General features: G+C 36.3%; 1 protein-coding gene across 3 annotated transcripts in view; it reads left to right on the top strand.

Annotated features, from left to right (window-relative positions):
• kay (transcription factor kayak) overlaps window positions 1-21,482 on the top strand; it is a 35,734-nt gene that overhangs the window by 7,964 nt on the left and 6,288 nt on the right. Inside the window, exon 1 of one of the 3 annotated variants that reach the window (XM_018516839.1) lies at window positions 1,075-1,450. The exons of 1 other annotated variant lie outside the window; for it this stretch is intronic. In XM_018516839.1, coding sequence (XP_018372341.1) covers window positions 1,319-1,450 — 132 coding nt within the window. In that variant the 5' untranslated portion in view covers window positions 1,075-1,318. Of the gene's footprint in view, window positions 1-1,074; window positions 1,451-19,121; window positions 19,538-21,482 lie in introns of those variants that run through there. One more of the 3 variants, XM_018516840.1, reaches the window with a different exon arrangement.

Consider the following 21,482-nt stretch of genomic DNA (forward strand, 5'->3'; position numbering starts at 1 on the left):
ATTAATGTTTATTTTCTACAAATAAGACTCTTTTTATAACAAATTTTCTTATACGAATACTTTTTGCTCTCATTGTATATATATTTATATATACGTTAGAGGACATTATTGTTGAAGATAGTTTCGCTATATAATTCATTCGCACGTCTATTTAAAAAATTGCAATCAGCATCAGTAGTGAGTCATTGCTACTCAAATAACGTTATTTCGTGTGACGTTGGTAGTATATTATCGCGCACGTTTATCGAACGCGTGCGAGGATAGTTAACACTCGAGTGACAGAGTTTCCGATATGGAAAAAAAGTTAAAATTTTCGACATTAGAAGAGAGAAATTTTGAAATGTTACCTGAAAATCAACGTATACGACAAACTAGAGAAAAACTATAGTACATGTATACTAATAGTATTTTCCTAGGTCTTCGTGTACGGTTTTTTTTTTCATGAATAGAGATTCTAAACTCTAATTCTTAGATCTGTTTTCTGTGGCTGAATTAGTATACACTTTTGAAACTTAAAGTGAGATAGGTATACACACGTTTAATATTTGTCGAAAGCGAGAAAGAGAGTTCTAATGCAGTCTGGTACAGGAACATAGAACAGACCATTTATTTCGCATCACGTCGAGACTTAAAAACTTTTCATTGCCCTCGAACATCGATTCAACCAATTTCGCTGACTTCAGCGCACATCCTGAATGTATCGCGGATCGCAATTTGCACGCTTCCGGCATGCTGACGAAAATCCCCCTTGATCGCCCATAGATCCCCCTCACCGGGCGGATCGATTTATCGGATTATGCAAGTTAGCGCGTTACATACCTGGAAAAGGGGATCTGGTTCTCCGTGCGTTCCCTAATTCCGCGAAGAGTCGTCGCCGGAACGAGCAGCGACGCGCGAGGCTGCGGACCGCACCGATTGGCCGGGCGCTATCGCACGAATCAGCGATCAACATGGCGGTGACGTCACGGGGAGCGCGCCCGTATACGACGTGGTGGGGGAAGCGGCGACGGCGGCAACGGTTGGCTGGCTTTTCTATATAGTTACTCGGTCACGTTGGCGGGCGCTCAGTCGACAAATGCACATAGTCACGTGTACTACGGGGTGAGTGATAAGAAACGCGTTAATATCGATACTTTTGTGATAAAGTGTTGAATTATCCTTCATTACATCAAAATTTATTCTTTTCCCGGCGAGATAGTCTCGCGCTCCTCGAGTGATAGCTCTTTTTTTTTTTCTTGGATTCATTTGAATACTCCAATCTCGAACTCGTAGAACTCGAAAGCCCAAAGCGTTGAAGTGAAGTTAACCGAAGCACAAGATGACGCAACGAGTGCCTAGTACCGGCTATTACGACAATATCATTGACGACCACAGCTACACGATGTTCTCCATGTACCCGCCGACCACGAACATCGTGGACTGGCAGCTCATGAAGGAGGAGAACTGCATGGTAAGAGAGTGCTGTCAATTTCACTAGAATCGAATCTCGGGCAGAAAATTGGGGAATTAGCTCGTGGATGACGCACGTCATTGTTTATCGAGATAAATACATCGATATTCTTTATTTCCCTTCGTAACAGAATTCTTTTAAATAACAGCATACAAAACAAAGAATTTTACCTCGAGATATTATTTTGTAGTATATATTTTTGTTCAAAAAAAATAAATATATTTCCCATTGTAAAATATTTGCACGTTAAAATGTATTTTTAAATTTTGTATAGAGTGCTTTAAATTTTTGACAGTCTTCTTGCAACTTATGATTAATTTTTCACATATTAGTGAAGATGTGTTATATATTTTTAAAACATCTTTAAAATATTATCTGATTGATAACGTGAAATTTTCCCACGAAAAGCTACTTGCGACAAAATGTAAAATTAACATGTCGCGCGTAAATACAGCACGCAAACGGAAGACACGATCGACTTTTAATGCACACAAATCATCGATTACGCGTTTCTCGAGCAGGTGTCACGGTTCAAGGCTGGATCGATAATGCTGAAGTTACGGTTGTGCTCCTAAAAACTTCAATCGCTAAACAGTTTGCGTCAATCAAGAGTTTGCTCCGGTTTTTTTTTTAATAAAAAGGAAAAGAAAAATTCGAAAAATTTCGACGTAGCCCGAGTTTGTTCGACTTTTAGCTCCAAAGTTCCCAAGTAGTTTTTGATTTTGAAATATTTGTCTGTCGATTCAGGTACCAAACCGAAAAAAGGTTGAACAAAAGACATTTTTTTCCCAAACATAGTCATCCGAAATGACCGCTGGGCGATAAGCGTTTGTCGGGCGTAAAAACGTTAACCTGCGCGATTTTTTTTTCCGGTAGATTTATTAGAAGTCACTGCGAGATAATCTACGGTGCTCGGCACTGACAAAAATAACATTTTTACTGATTAGATAAATGTGGCGTATTGTTAATGATGATACTGATGGATGACCGTAAGTGAAAACGCATGTCTACGTTTGAGATGTGGAAATCTATATACTTTGTAAATGTATTTTGTAATAGATAAACGCACAAAGACCAGATCGTTTGAGTAAAGATTAAGAGTAGAGATTACAGAATGTAATGGGGTGTTGCAAATGGTAGCCTAAATTAAATTAGAACGAAAGAATTTTTAACAATATATTTTTAAAAACTTATTTATTAATTTAATTTCTTGAGCTATTTAAGATGTGCAAATTAATATAAGCAATACTATAGAAAATTTAATATTTGTATTTGGATCGAAAATATATACTTTGTCTTTTTGAGAATACTTTTTAAATAAGTCGTAAACGTTTCTAAAACTATAATATTTTATTTTATTTCATAGGTTTTAATTATTGTATTATTATGTCTAACATTTATAAATAAAATTTATTTATCATTATCCCACGCAACAGATACGTATATCGTGAATCTGATTAGTATAAGCAGCTTATAATCAGTCGGTGTTATTTAAACTTGTTATCTAAATCTGACTTTCTACGAATAATCTGTCGTTTAGTATGCACGAGTGAACAATGCACAATCACAAAGGAATCAGTTAATAATTACATGCGTTTCATGTCAGCGAGCGTGTCATGAAAACTAGTAAAGGGAGAGACAGAGAGAGAGAGGGGGGGGGGGGGGAGAGAGAGAGAGAGAGAGAGTCTTGCATAACGGTTTACAATTAAGCTAATAATTGAGGTCATCCTCGTGATGACGTGTTAGTTTCAAATTTTCCAAGAAGCGACTAACTTATCGCGCTGGATGCTCGAGGCGACGCGAACGGCTCTCACCTGCCGATCCCACCGATTTCGTTTGGCTCCGATTTCTACGAATCTCCATTCGACGTACGCATCGTTTACTCGCTTTATCGCTAAACGATACTTTCTTGCTGGAACAGGCTTGACAAATAAATATCACTGTGCAAACTTGTACAAATTTTTAAATTATATAATGAAAATCTGTGTTTATAAATTAATGTTTCGCGTAATAACGAAAAAAAGAGTATCTCGGTGAAAACAGCATACAAGGATATAGAATGCATTTAGTCGTCTAAATTAGTTTGACATTATTAAACTAATGTAGAGAAGACTAATTCTAAAATGAATATTTTATTAATGTTATTAATAAAACAAGCGCTTTTCTCTTCTCTCATGAAACTTGTGTGTGTCTGTATTGAGATGAAAGATATCGAGTGTTTATAAAAGTTATTATTTTACGATGGCTGTAATTATGAAAAATTTGATTCATAGACTAAATATTAGTATAATAGGAATAACAAACGTTATCAATATTGAAGGTTATTTAAGAAAAATTTACATTTGAAAAATTACATTTTATTCCTTAGATTTTTCCATTTCATAATTTACTTAATTGCCACGCTTACCAAAAGTAAAAGTTGTAATACTTCCTAGATTATTCGTTATCGCTTAATATGTTTTTATCGTAGCATTTTCTACGGCTTAAAAGTACACGAAGGTCTTCCTCGAAGCTGATATTTATCGAGGTCTATTATATAAGAAATCTGCTATTCTTTTGAAAGTAATTTCCGCTTTTTTAAGAAAACACATTTCAACTTTTAATCCTTGCGAGCGCAAGAAAATACATTTATTTTTTAAACAGTTTAAAATTAATTATAACCATTTGAACAATTAAACATCAATTTGTTGACTAGCACAATTTTCAAAAAGCTTATTATGAATTTATCGTTGGATTTTTGATTTTAAATAAAAATTCGAGAATTATTTTGTTTTTTGAATAAAACTAAACTTAGTAATAGAATTCGAATGTTAAATATCAAAATTTTATATTTTATAAGATTTATTTTTATCGTGTAAGATAACGATAATATCTTTATCATATAAGATAAGCGATAATCATAAAAATTGACAAAGTTAACGAAGATATTTTGATTGCATTTAATAAATTGTTAATAAAAAATATATAAATACAAAGAAAATATAATTTGCTGAATGTATTATCTGCATGAAACCGAAGAAAAACAGTTAAATCTGACAGGAAACGAGGAGTTAACGCTCGTTAACCCGCCAATTAGAAGGTTTAGTTGAAGGCAGGGTTAAGTTTAGCGAGAGCAATACGTACGGGTCATAAGACAAGAGGTGTCATCCTGTTCCCGGCATTAAGGAAGGAGGTACTTCTTGTTGTTTTCCTATTTGCAGTTATTTATCTCTTCCGCAAGAAAGTCGCGCCAACATAATTCCGTGCGACTATCTAAATCCAAGTGAATAAATTTCTTGTGCTTTCCAAGCATGCTCGCATTATATATTTTCCGTCGTAAATTTGCCATTAATATATCATTAGGATTTCTACGTTTCGACAAGAACTATTTCGAAAATATGCCAGCAAACTTATGGTATTCATTTTGAAAGGTCGTACAATTTGAGAACTCTTGTTTTAAGAATTATAAACATTTTTTCTGTATATAATCTATATATCAAGTAATTAGTAATTTATTCGCTTTTACTTGATATCAGTTATATGAAATAGTAATTTCAACAACTAAAATAAATGTCCTGTTATTAGAATAAAACAATGTAATATGTTAAATGAGCCAAAGATTAGCAAAAAATAGTACATATTTCAATTTTAATTATTACCTTTCTTTCTTAGTTTTTTTTTCTATTTTATAGTCTATTCGTAATACGCGAATATTTTTCTCTTTTTCTAACATTTCGTTTATTCGCGAATGTTTGCTGTTCACCGTTATCTACGATTTCTTTTCTCTTGGATATAGATTTGAGTATAGATAATAATGCAATTTTACGTTGTTGAAACAATGTCGCGCACACGGAAATTTCCGGTATTGGTAATCGTTTTTCTTTATTTTTGCCGCTTATCTCAGTTTCGCGTCTCGCGAGAGGCGGGGCGCGGGTGAGTCATCGCGCGTAGTTCGCCGGCGATTTATGAATGAAAATCCACGCACGTGTCGCGTGCACGTCGTCTCGTAATGACGCGTCGCCACAATTATTCGCGATGGCTCATAAACGCATCGATTATACTTTACGTTCACGCGAGATAGATCGATACCAGGAAAAAGGAGTGCATTGCAGAGTTGTACGCTTGTAATGAGCCGCGGCGAAGGTTCGCCTTTGCATTCTGGGAAGTCGATCGCTTCGCCGCGCCAAGGAGGAAAACTTGTTCAAGGTTCAAAGTAGTTATTTTTTTTTTTCAAGTGAAAGAACAAGATTACTGAAAGTAATCTTAATTTAATATGAGTTACTGTGGCGCTAAATTCCAAAATTAATTACATTACGGAATTAGAAACTTTTTAATTACAACTTTAATTTCTTTCCTTTTTCTTTAAAACGTCCGCGTGGAACAAAGGTCAGAGATTTATTCTAAATACGGAGAGTGTACAAAAAAGATTAAACCTACGACCTTTTGTGTATCCGAAAAGAAATATATTCAGGGTTGCCACGGACCTGGAAAACCGGGAAAACTGGGAAAAGTCAGGGGAAAATGTAAAAAAGTTTCAAAATTTGCTTACAATCCCTGAAACTGCTCCTATTTCACATAATTGTTATAATTTTTTAAATATTATATCTAACGTTTTAGTCAAATACGTTCAAAACTTGTGCACTTTAAACGATTTTAATAAAATAATTAAAATTTATATTTTATTCAGTATTTTTATTTGATCCCTCTTTTTCGTCATAACTGCATTCTTTTTTTCCAAAATTTATTTTTTGCTGTGGCTTGAATTTGCACCCAAAATTGTACTATGCTACTAAGCTTTTTTTGCGTTGTTTTTAATAATGTAGACTAGCTTTCCTACAATCCGTGAGTCTAAATGTTAAAATTTACATATTTTATATTACTCATGGAAAATTTTCTATTTCATCTGGAAAACCTGGAAAAGTCAGAGAATTTTAAATTTCATTTTCTGCGGCAATCCTGTTAATATTCTAACGTTTCACATTCGATTCATCGAAATCCTCGTTGCAACACTTTGCGCGCTCGATTTGTTTTATGGCGCCGATTACGAAAGAGGAAACGGCGCGTGCGTTGTGCTCTTCTAAAGCAAAGTTATAAGGACTTTTTGCGTGTAGCGAACTGGCGATCCGGTGTAGTCTGGTGTAGTCGACCTCGAAAGGAGGTTGATTCTACGGAAAGATATCTTGCGTATGAATGACGTCAATTGGCTTAACACTTTCCCCCGAGAGAATGCTTCGACTTAGTTGGACTTCTTCGCGTAATCTCGCGTAAACTTTCTCGAAAAAGTGAGAATATCTTATATCTATCGTTGGATATCAAAGAAGTAGTGGTAATCCAATCACTCGAGTTAAATAAAATTTTGTTACTTTTAAACCTCTGTGTCAACATTTATATCAAGTCATTTCTCTAGTTTCATCAAAGTAAACAATAATTTAATGTCCAAATTAATGTATGCATTCAGTAAACAATAAACTAAATTTATACATTTTCTTGAGTTAAATTGTTAACTACTATTTTAGTTAAATTAACGACATATTGAATAGGTCATTGGTGATCTACAGATAAGTGATTAAAAACAACTCAAACAGGTATATTGGATTTATGAATTTAACATTATACCTTATTAAAAACTTACACTGTCTGGACATTGAAGTAATATTTGCTGTAAATAATGTTTTGCTTTTAACGTGCATATAAGTGACTATTTTGCATAACATAAGATAACTACTTATTTATATTTTTAGACGAATTATCGTTTAAACATCTTAAGAAAATATACGTATTGATATAGTAATAAATAAAAAACACAGAATAATTTTTTTTCTCAAATATATATATATTTATACACGTATTATTCTAGAATTCAGTCTTCGTTCCAACATCATTCAACATGCTAAGACATGATATCTCGAATTAAATATTGAATCCACTGATCTTACTCTTCAGTATACAGAAGTCTCTTTTACGTTTTGTATTCATGATATTTTAAAATCTTTTAAATTTCTTGATTAGTCGTACAAGTAGAATTCGGGAAGCAGAAGTCGGCGTGTTTCATACGGCATGCCAATCGAGTTGTTGCTCACAGTCTTGCTCGGTGAGGCAATTTCTGCGATGCAAGGTCATAACGTCGATAATACGTCGTCTGTGTTAAGCGCGTCGCGATAATAACGTCTGTTAACTGCGCCTTGGTTTACCTGGGCCGCCGACGAAGACGGCGGTGCGGCCGATTAACGTAATAATATTATTACCGTACGGTGCGCATACACACACATACATATGCCGGATTATGGTAAGCCGCGCTCATGCGTCATACACTCGGGGGATTATATCTGCTTATAATAACGTCAACCGAAAGAGCCTGCCGTCTCTCTCGTCGTTCCTAGTACGAGCGAGTACCGCTTTAATACCGCGAAACCACGCAACTCGCGATACTAGCGAGATATTAGGAATATAAGATAGAAATAAAACTCACCGGTCATTAAGATATGTGAATTTAAGTATTTTCAGGAAAATGTGAAAGTTTTTCAGGTATGCGTGGCTAATTTATGTTTATCACCTCAACGCTCAAGAAATTTGAATGCAAATTTATCTAATAGTCGTATCAAATTTCTGATTTGAATAACGTCGTTTAATCAGAAATTGTTTAGGTAGTTTGGAAAGTTCTAGGAATATATAGTGAAATTATTGTTGGTTATTTAAATGAATTGACTTTTAATTAATGTTGATTGTTTAAATAAATTGATAATTTTTTTATTAACGATGAACGACGATTAAAATTAATTAATAACTGACGTCTGATGCAGTCACAATGTAGCGTTGTGTATTTTCCAACGTCACGTTTCCTGCTCGGACGGCGATTTATTAATGAATATCTAATGCGGTCGTTTTCACATAATAATCCGTCGCGTTGGAACGACTGGCTATTATTCGCTCTCTAATGGATTTCCCTTTGTACGCCATGAAAAACGCGATATAGAAGGAGATAAGATCTGGATCCTTTGAGAGGATCATCTGACGTTGTCGGATCGGGGGAGTAACGCTCGTCTGGAAGAGAAATAGATGAATCGAAGAGTCGGGGACCGCGGTGTGGCCCGCGGGCCCATAATTCAAAGCGGGCTCTCTTGAGCATGATGGCATGATAAACTGGCCCGGCTATTCGGGGCGATGCGCTCGCGAGTTCGAGAGGTCGTAGAACCCTGCGGGCCCTCTTTTTAAAGAGTGCGTTATGACGCGTGGGATAAACGTATCCAATTTCGTGGAACTATTGTCCGCGCTCGCGACGGACACGAAGGCTACAAAACCTACGGAGGCGATACAAAGACCCGACCTGTCCGGATATCGCCAAATGGATTAGTGTTAAAAGCCGCGAACACATGCAATGTGATTACGAGGATTAAAATACGGTGGAAATTTAATTATTCTACTGTCGCGGATGCGTCTAGAAGTTACAAATTTTAATCTAGGTTATGTCAGAATTACGATAACTCGATCAAATGATTTCGTGAAACATCAAGTTTAAAAAAATTTGTTTTTTTCTTCCAATTTTTTAAGTGCTTTTAATATTAGTCATTAATGTCTTTATTATTAAAAGGAAAATGATAAGGTAATAAGGATAAAATAAAAGATAAAGTTTTTGATTTATATTAGAAAACGAAAAATGTTACGATCAATGCAGTTGCATTTTCCAAGTCGCATTTTCTAAGTAATCAGTGTATAATGTCGAGCGTTTCTGAGAGACAAAGGAGATAAATCTGACACGCGTGACTGGAGATACAAGAGCAAAGTAGGTTCTTAAGAAGTCCGAGATAGAGAGAGATAAGAGGAAACAATGGACACGTAGTAGTCTACCATTGATCGTTCGAAATTAGGAAGGTTAATCTCGTAGATTCTGAGAATGGATGCTTTCTATTTAGTAGTGACACAAATCGACACAAACGTTTTACCTTTTTCAGTATTTAATGAATAACAAAGATAGACACTTGTATCGATTTGTAACATTAAATAAAAAGCACTCAATAAAAATGCGTATTCATGTCCACATTTAGTATTAAATGCGACCAATTCTCAAGTCGTATAATTCTTCGAGATTAACATACGCGAATTTCATATGAGATAGATGAAATCAGAGACGGCCACTTAATTGAAAACATTTTTTTACGTCATTACGTAGAAAGAAAGGCGATGGTTAGTTATATCTCGAGGTCCAGCTCGCATTATATACGCAATTATGTAGGTATTCCTTTCCGAAGAGAGGCTGTCGAAGAGTGCAACCAGTCGGAAATGCCTTCGTGCTTACGTCATTGGTCAGGAATTCATGGACCCTCAAAGTGTTTTCTCTTTCTACCTTGGAGGTCCTTTTTTTGAATTTCACCTCCTTCATCCTTAGAATATTTCTAAGAATCTCTCATAGTATGGAAGATCGACAAGATTTCTGGGAAATAATGACAAATAATCGTCTTTGTATGAATAATCCTCGCGATAATTACTCTTTTTCAAATTTTGCGCTAAATTGTTTTCTACAGATGTCTCTCGTACAGAAATTAAAATTGATCGTCGCATTTTCTGATAACTCTGATAAGTGCAATTTTTGCGTTATAGACACCCCAAAAGTGAATTTCTTATTTTTGCTGTGATATTTGACTAAAAATATTTAAAATTGATTTTATTAAAATTATATCAATTTTAATCGCGCTCATTTTATTTACCTGCGACACCGATAATATTATCGATAGCTTTTAATCTCAGCATTATGATCTGATATGGCACGGAAAATGAAATGGGGATAATTAGGAATATCGTAGAAAATGATAGACTAACTGTCAAGTAATCTTGACAGATATTACGATAATTATAGTGTGATTTACTGACCGGCCAATTACTCTATATTCGCGCCGTTGGCGTCAGCGAATCCAATCGATCATCCTTGGTGAAAAGTGAGCGATCACGTAGCCTTGAACTAAAGCGTTGGTTTCAATAGACTTCTGTATCTTTATAATGTGAGGGATCGATTACACGGATATTATTCGCGATAATAGGACGAGGAGGACGACTTTGTCAATAGAAGAATAATATCTGCTAGATTTATTATACTATAAGATTTTTTCGATTTCGAGAATTGCATTCTACATTGTGAAAATATTTTCTTTATATGGCTAGCTGACATAGGTGTAGCTACTTAGCACTCATGTATAGATGCATCATTCTTAGAAGTACGGCAATTAAGTTTGATTGCTATGTGGGGGAAATAATTATATTTTATGATACAGACCACACTGTCTAGTAAAAAAAACAAAATATTTGCACCTTTTTTTTTTTAAGTGAGAATTAAAACTATATATTTATACAAGTATCATTAACAGTTAATTTGATTTGATAATTTAATTATTTTAGTAATGAATGAAATAAGAGATACATAAGGTAACTGTCCCAATTAGTGTGCTTTTGTATTTTGATAAGTCATAAAGAAGACTAGCACGAATAAATAAGAAAAAATATTTTTTCTTGTTAAGTTAAATTATTAATGCATACGATACCAGAGATATTTTATTTTTTGAGTGTTAAAGTATTTTAAATATTTTTCAAAAGATATGAGGAATTTATGTGAATCTAGTAATACGTACCGCAAAATTTTAAGCTTGTCCCTATTAATGTGTCTTGTATTAGAACTGAGAACGTTGTGTCATGAGTGTACATTGAAATAAATATAACTGAAATAATGATTTATGTAATATTAACTTAAACAATTAGCTTAAATTTATTACTTGTTTTAGTAACTATATGTTAAAATGAGTCAAATGTGGGTAGGCATACAAATTGGGGGCACATTAATAGGGCCATCGCCGCTTGGAAGACTCAGTAATAGGGACGAAAACATGTTTTTTATTTTTGTCAAAAACATAAAGTATTAACATTTTTTAGATTAAAGAAATATTATAAGAAAAAGAAATAATTGAAAAATCGATATTAAAGCTACAATATTTAATAATTAATTCAGTAATAAGCAAGTTGGCTAATGCCCATTTCCACCAATATAGATTAACTTTAATCTCGGTTCAACTTACTCTTTGTCTTTTTCTAATCTATAGAACTAGAAGAGTTGAACCGAGATTAAAGTTGATCTGCGTTGGTGGAAACGGACCTAAGAGGCACATTAATAGGGACTGTTATCCAATACGTCTATGGATTTTTTAATCGTAAATTACAAACGTAAAATTAGGAAATATTTTTTTCTAGAAAGATATAAACCGCAGTTCCCAAAATTTCTTAATGAATGTCCGTTCAGCGGATTTGCGGTAGCTTAGACGACATGACGAAACCTTGGCACGAGATTTCGTCGGGATATACAGACAAGGCCGCGGTGTGCCACGCAGAATTTCCAAAATTACGCTGAACATGCGACTCACTCTACAGTGTCGTTCACCTCCGATCGTGACTCCGCAGCATCGCGCACTCGGCTGGCCTTTGTTCTCGGACTTTAGTGCTAAAAACAGTTGAGCTAAACCACTCCGGTCTTATCTCGATGTTTATTGAGTACCCGCGGGCCAGTTCGAAGTACTTTGTTTGGCGTTACCGTGAATGCTGCGTAGAACCGGCTCTAGAAGCTTATCGCAGGGAGATATTTTGTTGTTCCAGTTTTGAGATTCTATATATAATTTATAATTATATTTTATATAATTTGCAATTATTTCTTAAAGCAAGAAGGGCTATTATTTATTTTTGTCTAATTTTTCTGAAATTTGTTTTTTTCCTATAATTTCGCTGAAAATAGCTTAATTATTCGCGTTTTTTGAACGATCGTAGAATATGTATGTCCAAAAAGGCTTTTGAGTCGCATTGCGACGACGGAAGGGCGTCGTGTGACCGACAATGAGTTACTGTTCTCAATGATAATCGTTAATCGAGGCTCAGGAAAGGCCAGACTTCAATTAAGCACCCTAGACGCGGTCTCAAGAACTCGAGTTGCATTGAAATGATTTAAATGAGATTTAGAAAAGGGTTGGCAGGATAAAGTTCTAATATTCATTTTAATGCATTGTGCGACTTTTAATTTTTTAATTTTTAATTTTTTATATTAATTTCCCATCAAAAATTATACATCGTAAGTATTAAAATTTATTTCGTTATATATTCTCTTCTTACAAAAAACGAGCAAAATTAAGCTTATCGTAATCATTAATATATCGCTGCCTTTGTAGGTTTTTAAAATACGACAGGATATAGAAAGTACATGAATATTAATCGTACTACAAAAAGTATATCCGGTGACTATCTTTGAAATGTATTCGCTGAATGTTAGCCCCGGCCGATAGTACACGGGAAGTAGTCGCGGTATGTGACGTAACGCATTCAATTTTGCATTTCTCAGTATAAGATGATTCGTCGTGTCACGACGAACTGTGAATCATATCGCGCCACTGGCGCCAATCAGTTGCCGGATATAACCAGAGTCCGTCGTCCCGATCGCGGTGCAGTGGTCCGCGAGCGCGTTTTTCCCCGCGTATGTAAAGTGGATCAGCAAATAGCTGTCACGTTCGGTAGGTGCTTGAGTGCGACATCGAGAGAGTCGAATGAAGTCATCTCTCGTATCCTCTATTCTTCTACTGGTGTCGGTCGACGGCGCGCGGCTGAGGATCCCCTCGTGCCCCGTTGCCACCACGCTGTGCCGAGTTCGGATTCCCACTCGAGTGTCATCCAGGGATCACTCCATCCTTGTTGTTTATCGTACATTAGACAAGGATGACATGACACCTGGGGAGCACCTAGATGGGAATCTGAACACGCTTCTGCATGGGCCGAGGACTTTCCGGCCGCTCTGGCGACTCCGTGGTGCTCCGGTGCTCCGGTCTCCGGCGCGCCAAGTCCTCTCGAGAAAGAGCCGAAGGTGGCCGAGGACGGCCGAAGCGGCGCGGCCGCGCGCGCGCGACCATGTGGCGACGGCACGATGACAGAAGCGCTGTCAGTGTCACTGCGACTGTCGTCCGACGTGGTTGTGCGGCAGGCTTCCAGGTCGGCGTTCGCCGTTGGGATTCTCGATCTCTCTTTTTTTTTCCTCCTATTTCTCCTTCTCTTTATCACGCCCGACTCTACCGTGACGGCCTATCGAATTCACCGCAAGGTCGGCGACGGTGGCGACGTTTCCCCGCACACGCTCGCGCGTGACGTCAAGACGATTGTCAGAAACGCACGCGTACGAAACGTGCCACGCTTCGTTTCTGTGAAAGGAAACGCGATCAGTTCAGGTTAGGCCCCGTTGGAAAAGACCGCGGTTTCACGAACAGGCACGAGGTCGTCCGTCGAGCTCTCCGTTTTGAGGTGAGTCGAAAATCATTCCCATTTTAGGCTATTGCGAAAAGAGCGGTGCCTTAACGTACGTCCTTGCGCGCGACTTACTCCGTTCTTAACTACGCTCTTAACAGCGCGCTGATAATGAATTTATTCGATGCTGCCCGCTGATTTTAACAGCGGCTTTCGATCGCGGCGAGTTCAATTCGAGACCGTTTGTAATCCGACTGTAATCGTACGCAGGTGACGATTCCCTCTTTAATTGTGCCACCATCGTTTACGCTCCGACTGTGGAAAATTATTGCGGATGTTGTTCTGCTGTTGGGAAACTCAGAACACGTCTGTCGATCCTCGTGCATCGGCGAAGAATACAATTATTGCGTGCTTTTTCAGCACGCTTATTATCGTCTGGCTGTTTCTTGCGTTTGTTTTTCTTTGCACTTTAGACTTGTATTGTTCAATTTCGTGCACGTAACGTGTCGTGCTATTTAAAGTAATTAAATTATACTTCTGCTTTGATCGTTTTTCATACATAACTATACCTAAAGTTTGTATTTACTAAAGTCTTTGTTTCTGGGCGAAAATAAAAATCGGAGCAGTACTTTCTACACACAGAAAAATGCAATTCTGTTGCCAACAAAAATAATTGCTCAATTTACTTTTTTTCTTTTCAACAACAATTATTTTTAACAAGGAATATTTTCTTGATAATATTCTTTAAATACCCTCATTACAAACTTTAAAAAACTTTTATTAACTTGTACTCGAAACAAGAATTTATTTTCTTTTGAAGAATATTATAAAATTTATCGAAGAAACGATTTGATATAATAAACAAATTGAATTTGTTTTAATTTAATAATGTTGATTAAAGTATTGAACTCACTAGGGTTTATATATATTTTAAATAAATTTGATATTTGTGATAAACTTTTGACGGATACATAAACTTTTAAAATATTTGAAACAAGTAATTATTATTTGTGTATGTATTTGGTTTTTAATTTGGTAAAAATATAGTGTACATTTTTCTGTATTTAAAAAGCGAAAATTAAGATAAAAGGAGCGTCAACATGTCTTTTACATTTCGTTGTCTCAATTTTCACCTTCTAGAAGGTGTTGCTCCAATTTTTATTTTTGCCAGGATCATAGATAACAGCAATGTCGCATTATAAAAAAAGGAACACCTTATGCAATAAAATACATTCCATTAATACCGATGTATACGTAACGTTTACCAGCGTTATAAGCAGTGATTATTTTGCACGTAAAATCAATTTTTTAATCGTTGTATTAGTTTTCGAGAGCAGATAAATTGTATTAAATTGTATTAAATTGCATGCTATGTGTGTGTGTCAATATTTGTAATGGAACGTGCGATTCCGCGATATCGGTTGCTGTCGATTTGAAAAAAATAACCGAGTGACGACATCGCCGCGCCGATTGACGTCACATCATGCTAGATAATCGCAGCGCATAATGGCATATCTTACGTGCATCTGCTCGACGAATCAAACGTTGCATTTTAGTAGTAAGTGGCACGATGCGAAATTGTCGCAACGACTTAATTAACTTGAGAAAACTCGCTCGGAGTAAATTTTCAGTCACTTTGAATCGTGATATTATTTGACGTGTATTGCAGCAGCTCTCGAAATCGCGTACTGATCTAACCAGGGTTCTTCCGGGAAATCCCAATCACGTATTGTCCGTGTTTTTCTGAATATCGCGCCAACATTGCGCTCGAACAGCGTTCCTTCCTGCATCGTATTTGATAAAATGATAAAAACTTACATGGAAAGAATGACTTTGCTGAAGTATTTAAAAAATCAGGTACAGGTTTAAAAATAATTTTATTAGATCATCAAAATAATTATACAGGAAACTCAAACATGACGAGCAATGCTACAAAAAGTTTTGACATTCTAGCAACCAGCTTGAGCGTCCTATAAAATTATTTTAATAGTTTAACAAAATTATTTTCACATCTGTGTCTAACTAAATTTTTGAATACCTCAACAAAGCCATTATTTCTATGTAGAAAGCATTTATTGCTTGAGCGTCTTACATAATAATTTTGATAGCACGACAAAATTATTTTCAAATTTGTACTCTGATCTTTGGAGTGGAATCTAATAAATAAGAGAATGAGGAAAAGTGACAGTTAAGCTAGTTGAAAAAGAGTGGTTCAATTGTCAATTTTTAAGAGTGAGATTTCACTCTTTAGAGTTTAAATTTCACTTCAAAGATTTTAAAGAATATCTTGCTGAAGTTCCTAACTACTTCAACAAAACCGTTCTTTCCGTGTTACATTCGTTATAATCCAGTACGGTTATAACTTCTTTTTTTTCCTTGTTTTATCGCATTTGTTTTATTTTGTCGCTTGTTAAGACAATGATAAAGCTGCATTCCTGTTCTCCTTCATTTACGTTGTTTTTTTTTTTCAACTGTAACAGTTTTTGTCACATATGAAATTACACACATGGATTTTCCCCTAAGTGCAATATACTCTATCTGCATACGTTGCACTTTACGCGTACACGCAATACAGACGGTCGCGTCGTTGCGATGCATTCGAAACACACTACTCGCTCACGCGTCCGTTATCATGTTTACATTCTTTGTTCTCCGTCTACCACTGGCATCGACACATTCGTATCGTGGAAAGAAAACCGTCCTTTCAACTCACGGAAACTCGCTATAAACTTGTAACATATGCGCGTAAATATTAATAATACGATAGAAATGATTTATTCATCGTTAACTTCGAATTTTTCTTCTATCGATCAACGGAAAGTTTAATGAATTCACGGGAAGAGTTACGATATCTCAGTACTAAGAACACGTTTACGCGAGGTGAATTGAAAAAGTGCGTGCATAATGCAATGAGGTAAAATGAAAAATGATGTATTTATGCTCCATTTGTTATTGTCTCTATTGGGAGCTCGGGAGCGAGTTGTGAAATCGGGTATTAAGAAGGCATTGGGTCTCGCGGACGGAAGCGTTAAAAACAGCAAAAATGGAAGTAAAGATAGAGGTTCCTTTGTTATCCAAGGTTGCGCTCTTGCGGCCGCAGCGGTGGCGGCTTTCAACCGCGCTTTTTCCGGCGTTCGCATAGAACACGCTATTCTGACGTGGTTGCGTTATTATTTACCGCGTAATATCCATGGTATAATTAACCGTGTGTGCGAAGGGCAGCAAAAAGATAGGAAGAGAGAGAAAGAGAAGGAATGCGCTAGACGCATAAATAAATATTGCGCAGCGCTTGGTCGATGTCGATTTGCTCGTTTACTGTTTGTTGCGTAATCGCGCGTTGCATTACATAAAAATAAATATAATCTCCGCCACGAATGTTGATCCGATAAAAAGAAATGATCCAATCATGGAGACCGGTTTACGCCTAGAATAATTCCAACCTTCATTACTATTTATTTATTTTGTTTACAGAATATTGTTTTCTAAAAATGTTATTTTACATGTAGTAACTTCATGTGGAGGAAAGCAGTATGAAAGAGGAAGAAAGATACAAGAAAAACAAGAATTTAGAACGTATTGAACTATTTTGAAAGGTCATAAAAATGAAAGCTTGTTTAATTCCTCTTCTTGCTGGCCTGAAAATATTCTGAATACCGTTGGAAATTTACGTACTTGGTTAAATTTTTCTAATAACGTCATGTATGATAATCTTTTTACGCACAATCATCATCGCACACAAGCGGCGTGTGTTTACTGTTGGCGAAACCTGTGACAGGCTCGGCTGGTCAAACACGCAGATTGTTTATCATAACCTGGTTACCACGTGTTTTCATATCAAGGCGAGATAAGCTTGGTTTTGAATGTCCATACCGTATTCATAGCTTCTCTTTCGAATGACACAAAAGCTAATAGATTTTAACGAGCCATATTGATTTTTTGATAAGAAGAATCTAACCATGTATATAAAAAAAGATTCTATATAATTTATTTAGAATTAATATATTAACTTTTGTAGAACCATATAATAATAAATTTTTAATTTATTGTCCAAACAGGTTTAATTTTGTAATTTTATATTAACGGTTTAATTATGTATATCCAAATTAGATTTCTTGATTTTACCGAGCTGTTTTTCTGACTTTATATTTAAGACTTCTGTCGAAAAACAGCAGCCCGAAATATTTTTAAAGTAAACCTCGATATCGTCCCGGCGCCACACAGCTTCTTAACGATACGAGGAAGCCGCATCCTGGAAGTGTCCAGCGAGATAGACAAACAACTTCATCCAGTATGACGTGACCGTTTTAAGCCTTCGATTCTCTGCTAGTTTCACCAGCATACTTAAAAACAACGTAAAAATTACAACGGAAAAGAATGAACACAAAAAGTACAATACATAATATTATTTAAAAAGATAAATTTATATATTTGTTCAGATACAAATAGAGTTTTATGATACAAATATTTTAAATAATATCTTAAAATAATTTAATTTTTAAATTAAAACGTTTATTTTCTAAAAACACATATTAAAGATGTTAAAATGTAGATGTTGTTACAATTGTTACATCTTTTAAAATTAACTCGATAATTATTGGAACGAGATAGTCAATCTGATTTAAGTAGACGAGCAACTTTTTTTTGTATGTGCTGATGCGAAATTATGCGAATGATATATCGGTCGTAAATTCACACATCTTTCTGATATCTCGAAATTAAAGCGTTACACGTTTGAGATCAGTGGCGGAAGATCTTTTGGCCAAAGTCCAAGTCGACGAATCCACAAGTACCGGCGTCGACGACAAACGATCCTACACAGGTGTTAAACTTAGAACTCGAACTAATTAAGGCCCTCCAGACAGCGAGCGGCCGCGTAACAGGGAATTTCACGCCGGGAAAACCACTGATCGGGAACAAAGTCATCGCGTCTCGCCGCCTCATTTTTTTTTTCTAAATTTCCATAATTTTACACTACATTTAAATAATCGAAACTTTTTATTCTCTATTATGAATGACAAAATAATTATGTATCACAAAATACATATCACTAAAATGTATATACAATTTTAAACATAAGTATGGCAATAATAATCGTGTCAAATTAATTAATAATTATTACAATTGGACATATTTGCTTTTTTAATCATTCTTATGTTAATACTTTATTCTCTATATTTGTAATCTAATTGAAATAACGATCGGTTGTCTTTTAAAAACGATACACACAAGTCGACAAGCGCCTAAGGATTTTTTTTTAGCGGTCAATGGTCCATGCACGTGAGACCAACGAAGCTGCAAAATGTTATTTTTCCCCCATCCTTGCTTCTTCTCTCTTTCCTTCATCGCGTACATCACGGAGCGCACATACTCGAAATTCGAAGGTTATTTTTAGGATGGTGTCGTCGTCGCGTAAGGCCACGACGAGCGGCGTCGGCGTCGCTCGCTCAGTGTTAAAGAGGCGTCGGTGGAGGACGCAGTGGTGACGACGAACTCTTCGACAAGTGAGAAGAAACAAGCGCACGAGGGTGGTGCGGTTTATAAAGGAGGGGGTGCGAAGCGAGACCGAAGCAGGAGGAACGAAGCGCACACCGACGCCCGAACGATCTTCTACGAACGAACGATCGACTGAGATATCATTTATTCTTCATTACTTATTTCCGCTTTCCCAGTCCCGCTCTTATCCCTCTCCCCGTTCCCTTCCTCCACTTCCCATACGCATTATCTCTCACCGTCATATTTTCGACGACGAACAAACGAACATTGAACGAATAACCGATCCCTCGAGCTATGGCAGCCACCGCCATGGACCCAGTCGACATTGCGAATATACTTGCGCAGGAATTGCTTTATCAGCAGGTAACCATCTCCCGAGCGCCAATATTTTCCAGTGCGAAGCAAAGTATTATTGTAATCTGTACAAGAAAGTTGCATTTCAGAAGATACATTAGATAATAATCAACGTGTTCTTCATTAACACGTTGAATCTAATTTTGTAACATGTTTCGCCTATAAACTTGCGAATTTCTAACTTTTCGTGGAATAAGTAAAAGATACTTTTAATCGATTTTAGACGGTATAAAATAAACGATGCAATTTTTATTTATTCTTGGGGCAACTTGTTGCGGCAAACTAATAAATTAGAAGCTAATTATTTTACTTTTAAGAAAAAATCTCCGTTTATTATCTATTATCTAACAAATATCTTTCTCATGATCTAATATCATTTTTGATACGTGCGGGCAATGCTAGAGAATTTGAGAAATATTTACCGCATACGTTGACGACGTCATGTAAACTCCGAGATGGATACATTTTGACGGGGGCGATATTCGATCTCATTGTGATCGCATGGCGCGAATAAAGTGGCTCTTTGTCCAAGTCGGAAAGGGCCTCGTAGAGGCGAGGAGGTTCTCCAAGACGATCGTTTCTGATCTGAAAATAAACGCGGCGACTGGCGCGCTTTCGAAGCTCGATGAGAGCGCTTCATTCACGTCTTCATTCTCGATTAATTGCGAATCGTCGATCGCATAGTTATAAGCTTTCGCCAAAAGATCAGCCAATCCGTCCTCGTCATGCTTCGTTTGATCGCAAAATAACGAAGCAACGAGCTAATCGCGTAATTGCTGCGAACTTGAAGGAGAGAAAGCTCGTCTTGGAGTGAGCGAGCGAATGAACGTTCGGTTTATGCGGGATGATGATTGCGGTGCGAACGAGCGAGGAATTGTGCAACATTGTGCAATAACGTTGGAAGTTCTACCCGCCTCGGTGAAACTATCGCAAGTGTACCGAGAATCGTTTATGTCGGCCATTATTTGATTAATAAGTCTGGTAGGGGGATCATAAAACATGAATCGAATCCAATTTGTGATTCGCTGTCGGTCTTGAGATACGTTCGATTATTTAATACGTTCAAATTATTTATATTCAAAATCAATTCTGGACGCCTTCAATTTTATTCGGATTATAAGAAAAATCTATAATCTGAAAATCTACAATTTTTACTAATCTGTCTATTTTAAGAGTGAAAAATTGTTGAATGTTCACACTTACATTTTGAAATTAAAAACATTGTTATGTACCTTAATTTTTAATTCGACTTGTCAATTTATTTAAATTGTAAAACATTGTAAATTTTTAACATGCGGGGGGATTTTCTCAGAACTACTTGGCTAAAGATATGCTAAGAACTCAACAAAATTGCAAAACGTTTTAATCATTATTAGACCTGCGTGCGCGCACACGAAGGCCATTAATCTGCACGTCGCGACATTTCCAACAAATACCGCCAATTAATCTGACGTTGGCATGATAACAAATTAGAATAGTTCCTCTAACAAATCTGGTTCTCGCTTTTCAAAAACTATGTACGTAATAGCGATATGATAGGACAGGTCAGGTCTTACATACTAAATTTTTAACACCTAATGCATCCATAACACACATTCTACAATAAGCCGTTACTTAAGCTCAAGTCTTAAGTCATAAGAAATTGATCAGTCACAGTCGAATACAAGAAAAATAAAATCGATTATGATCGTCAATTTCTTACGGCCTGAGACTTAAAGCTTAGATAAGGGCTTATTGTAGGAAGTCCATAACTAAAATTTGTATTCCGATAGGAGCAATTGCAAGTCCCATATATCTCGCGTTTCCATTGATTTGTATCTGAATCGCCATATAAGCGCGCGATATCTCGGTCGCGATAGCATAGCGAGTGGTTACGAGCGTGCTCTCTGGATTCGATCGCACAATTAGTCTATCGTCCTCGTTCTGGAAGCGACGTTCTAGGCGAGGATCTATT

Source organism: Trachymyrmex cornetzi, unplaced genomic scaffold (genome assembly GCF_001594075.2).
Source record: "Trachymyrmex cornetzi isolate Tcor2-1 unplaced genomic scaffold, Tcor1.1 scaffold65, whole genome shotgun sequence".
Classification (NCBI taxonomy): domain Eukaryota; kingdom Metazoa; phylum Arthropoda; class Insecta; order Hymenoptera; family Formicidae; genus Trachymyrmex; species Trachymyrmex cornetzi.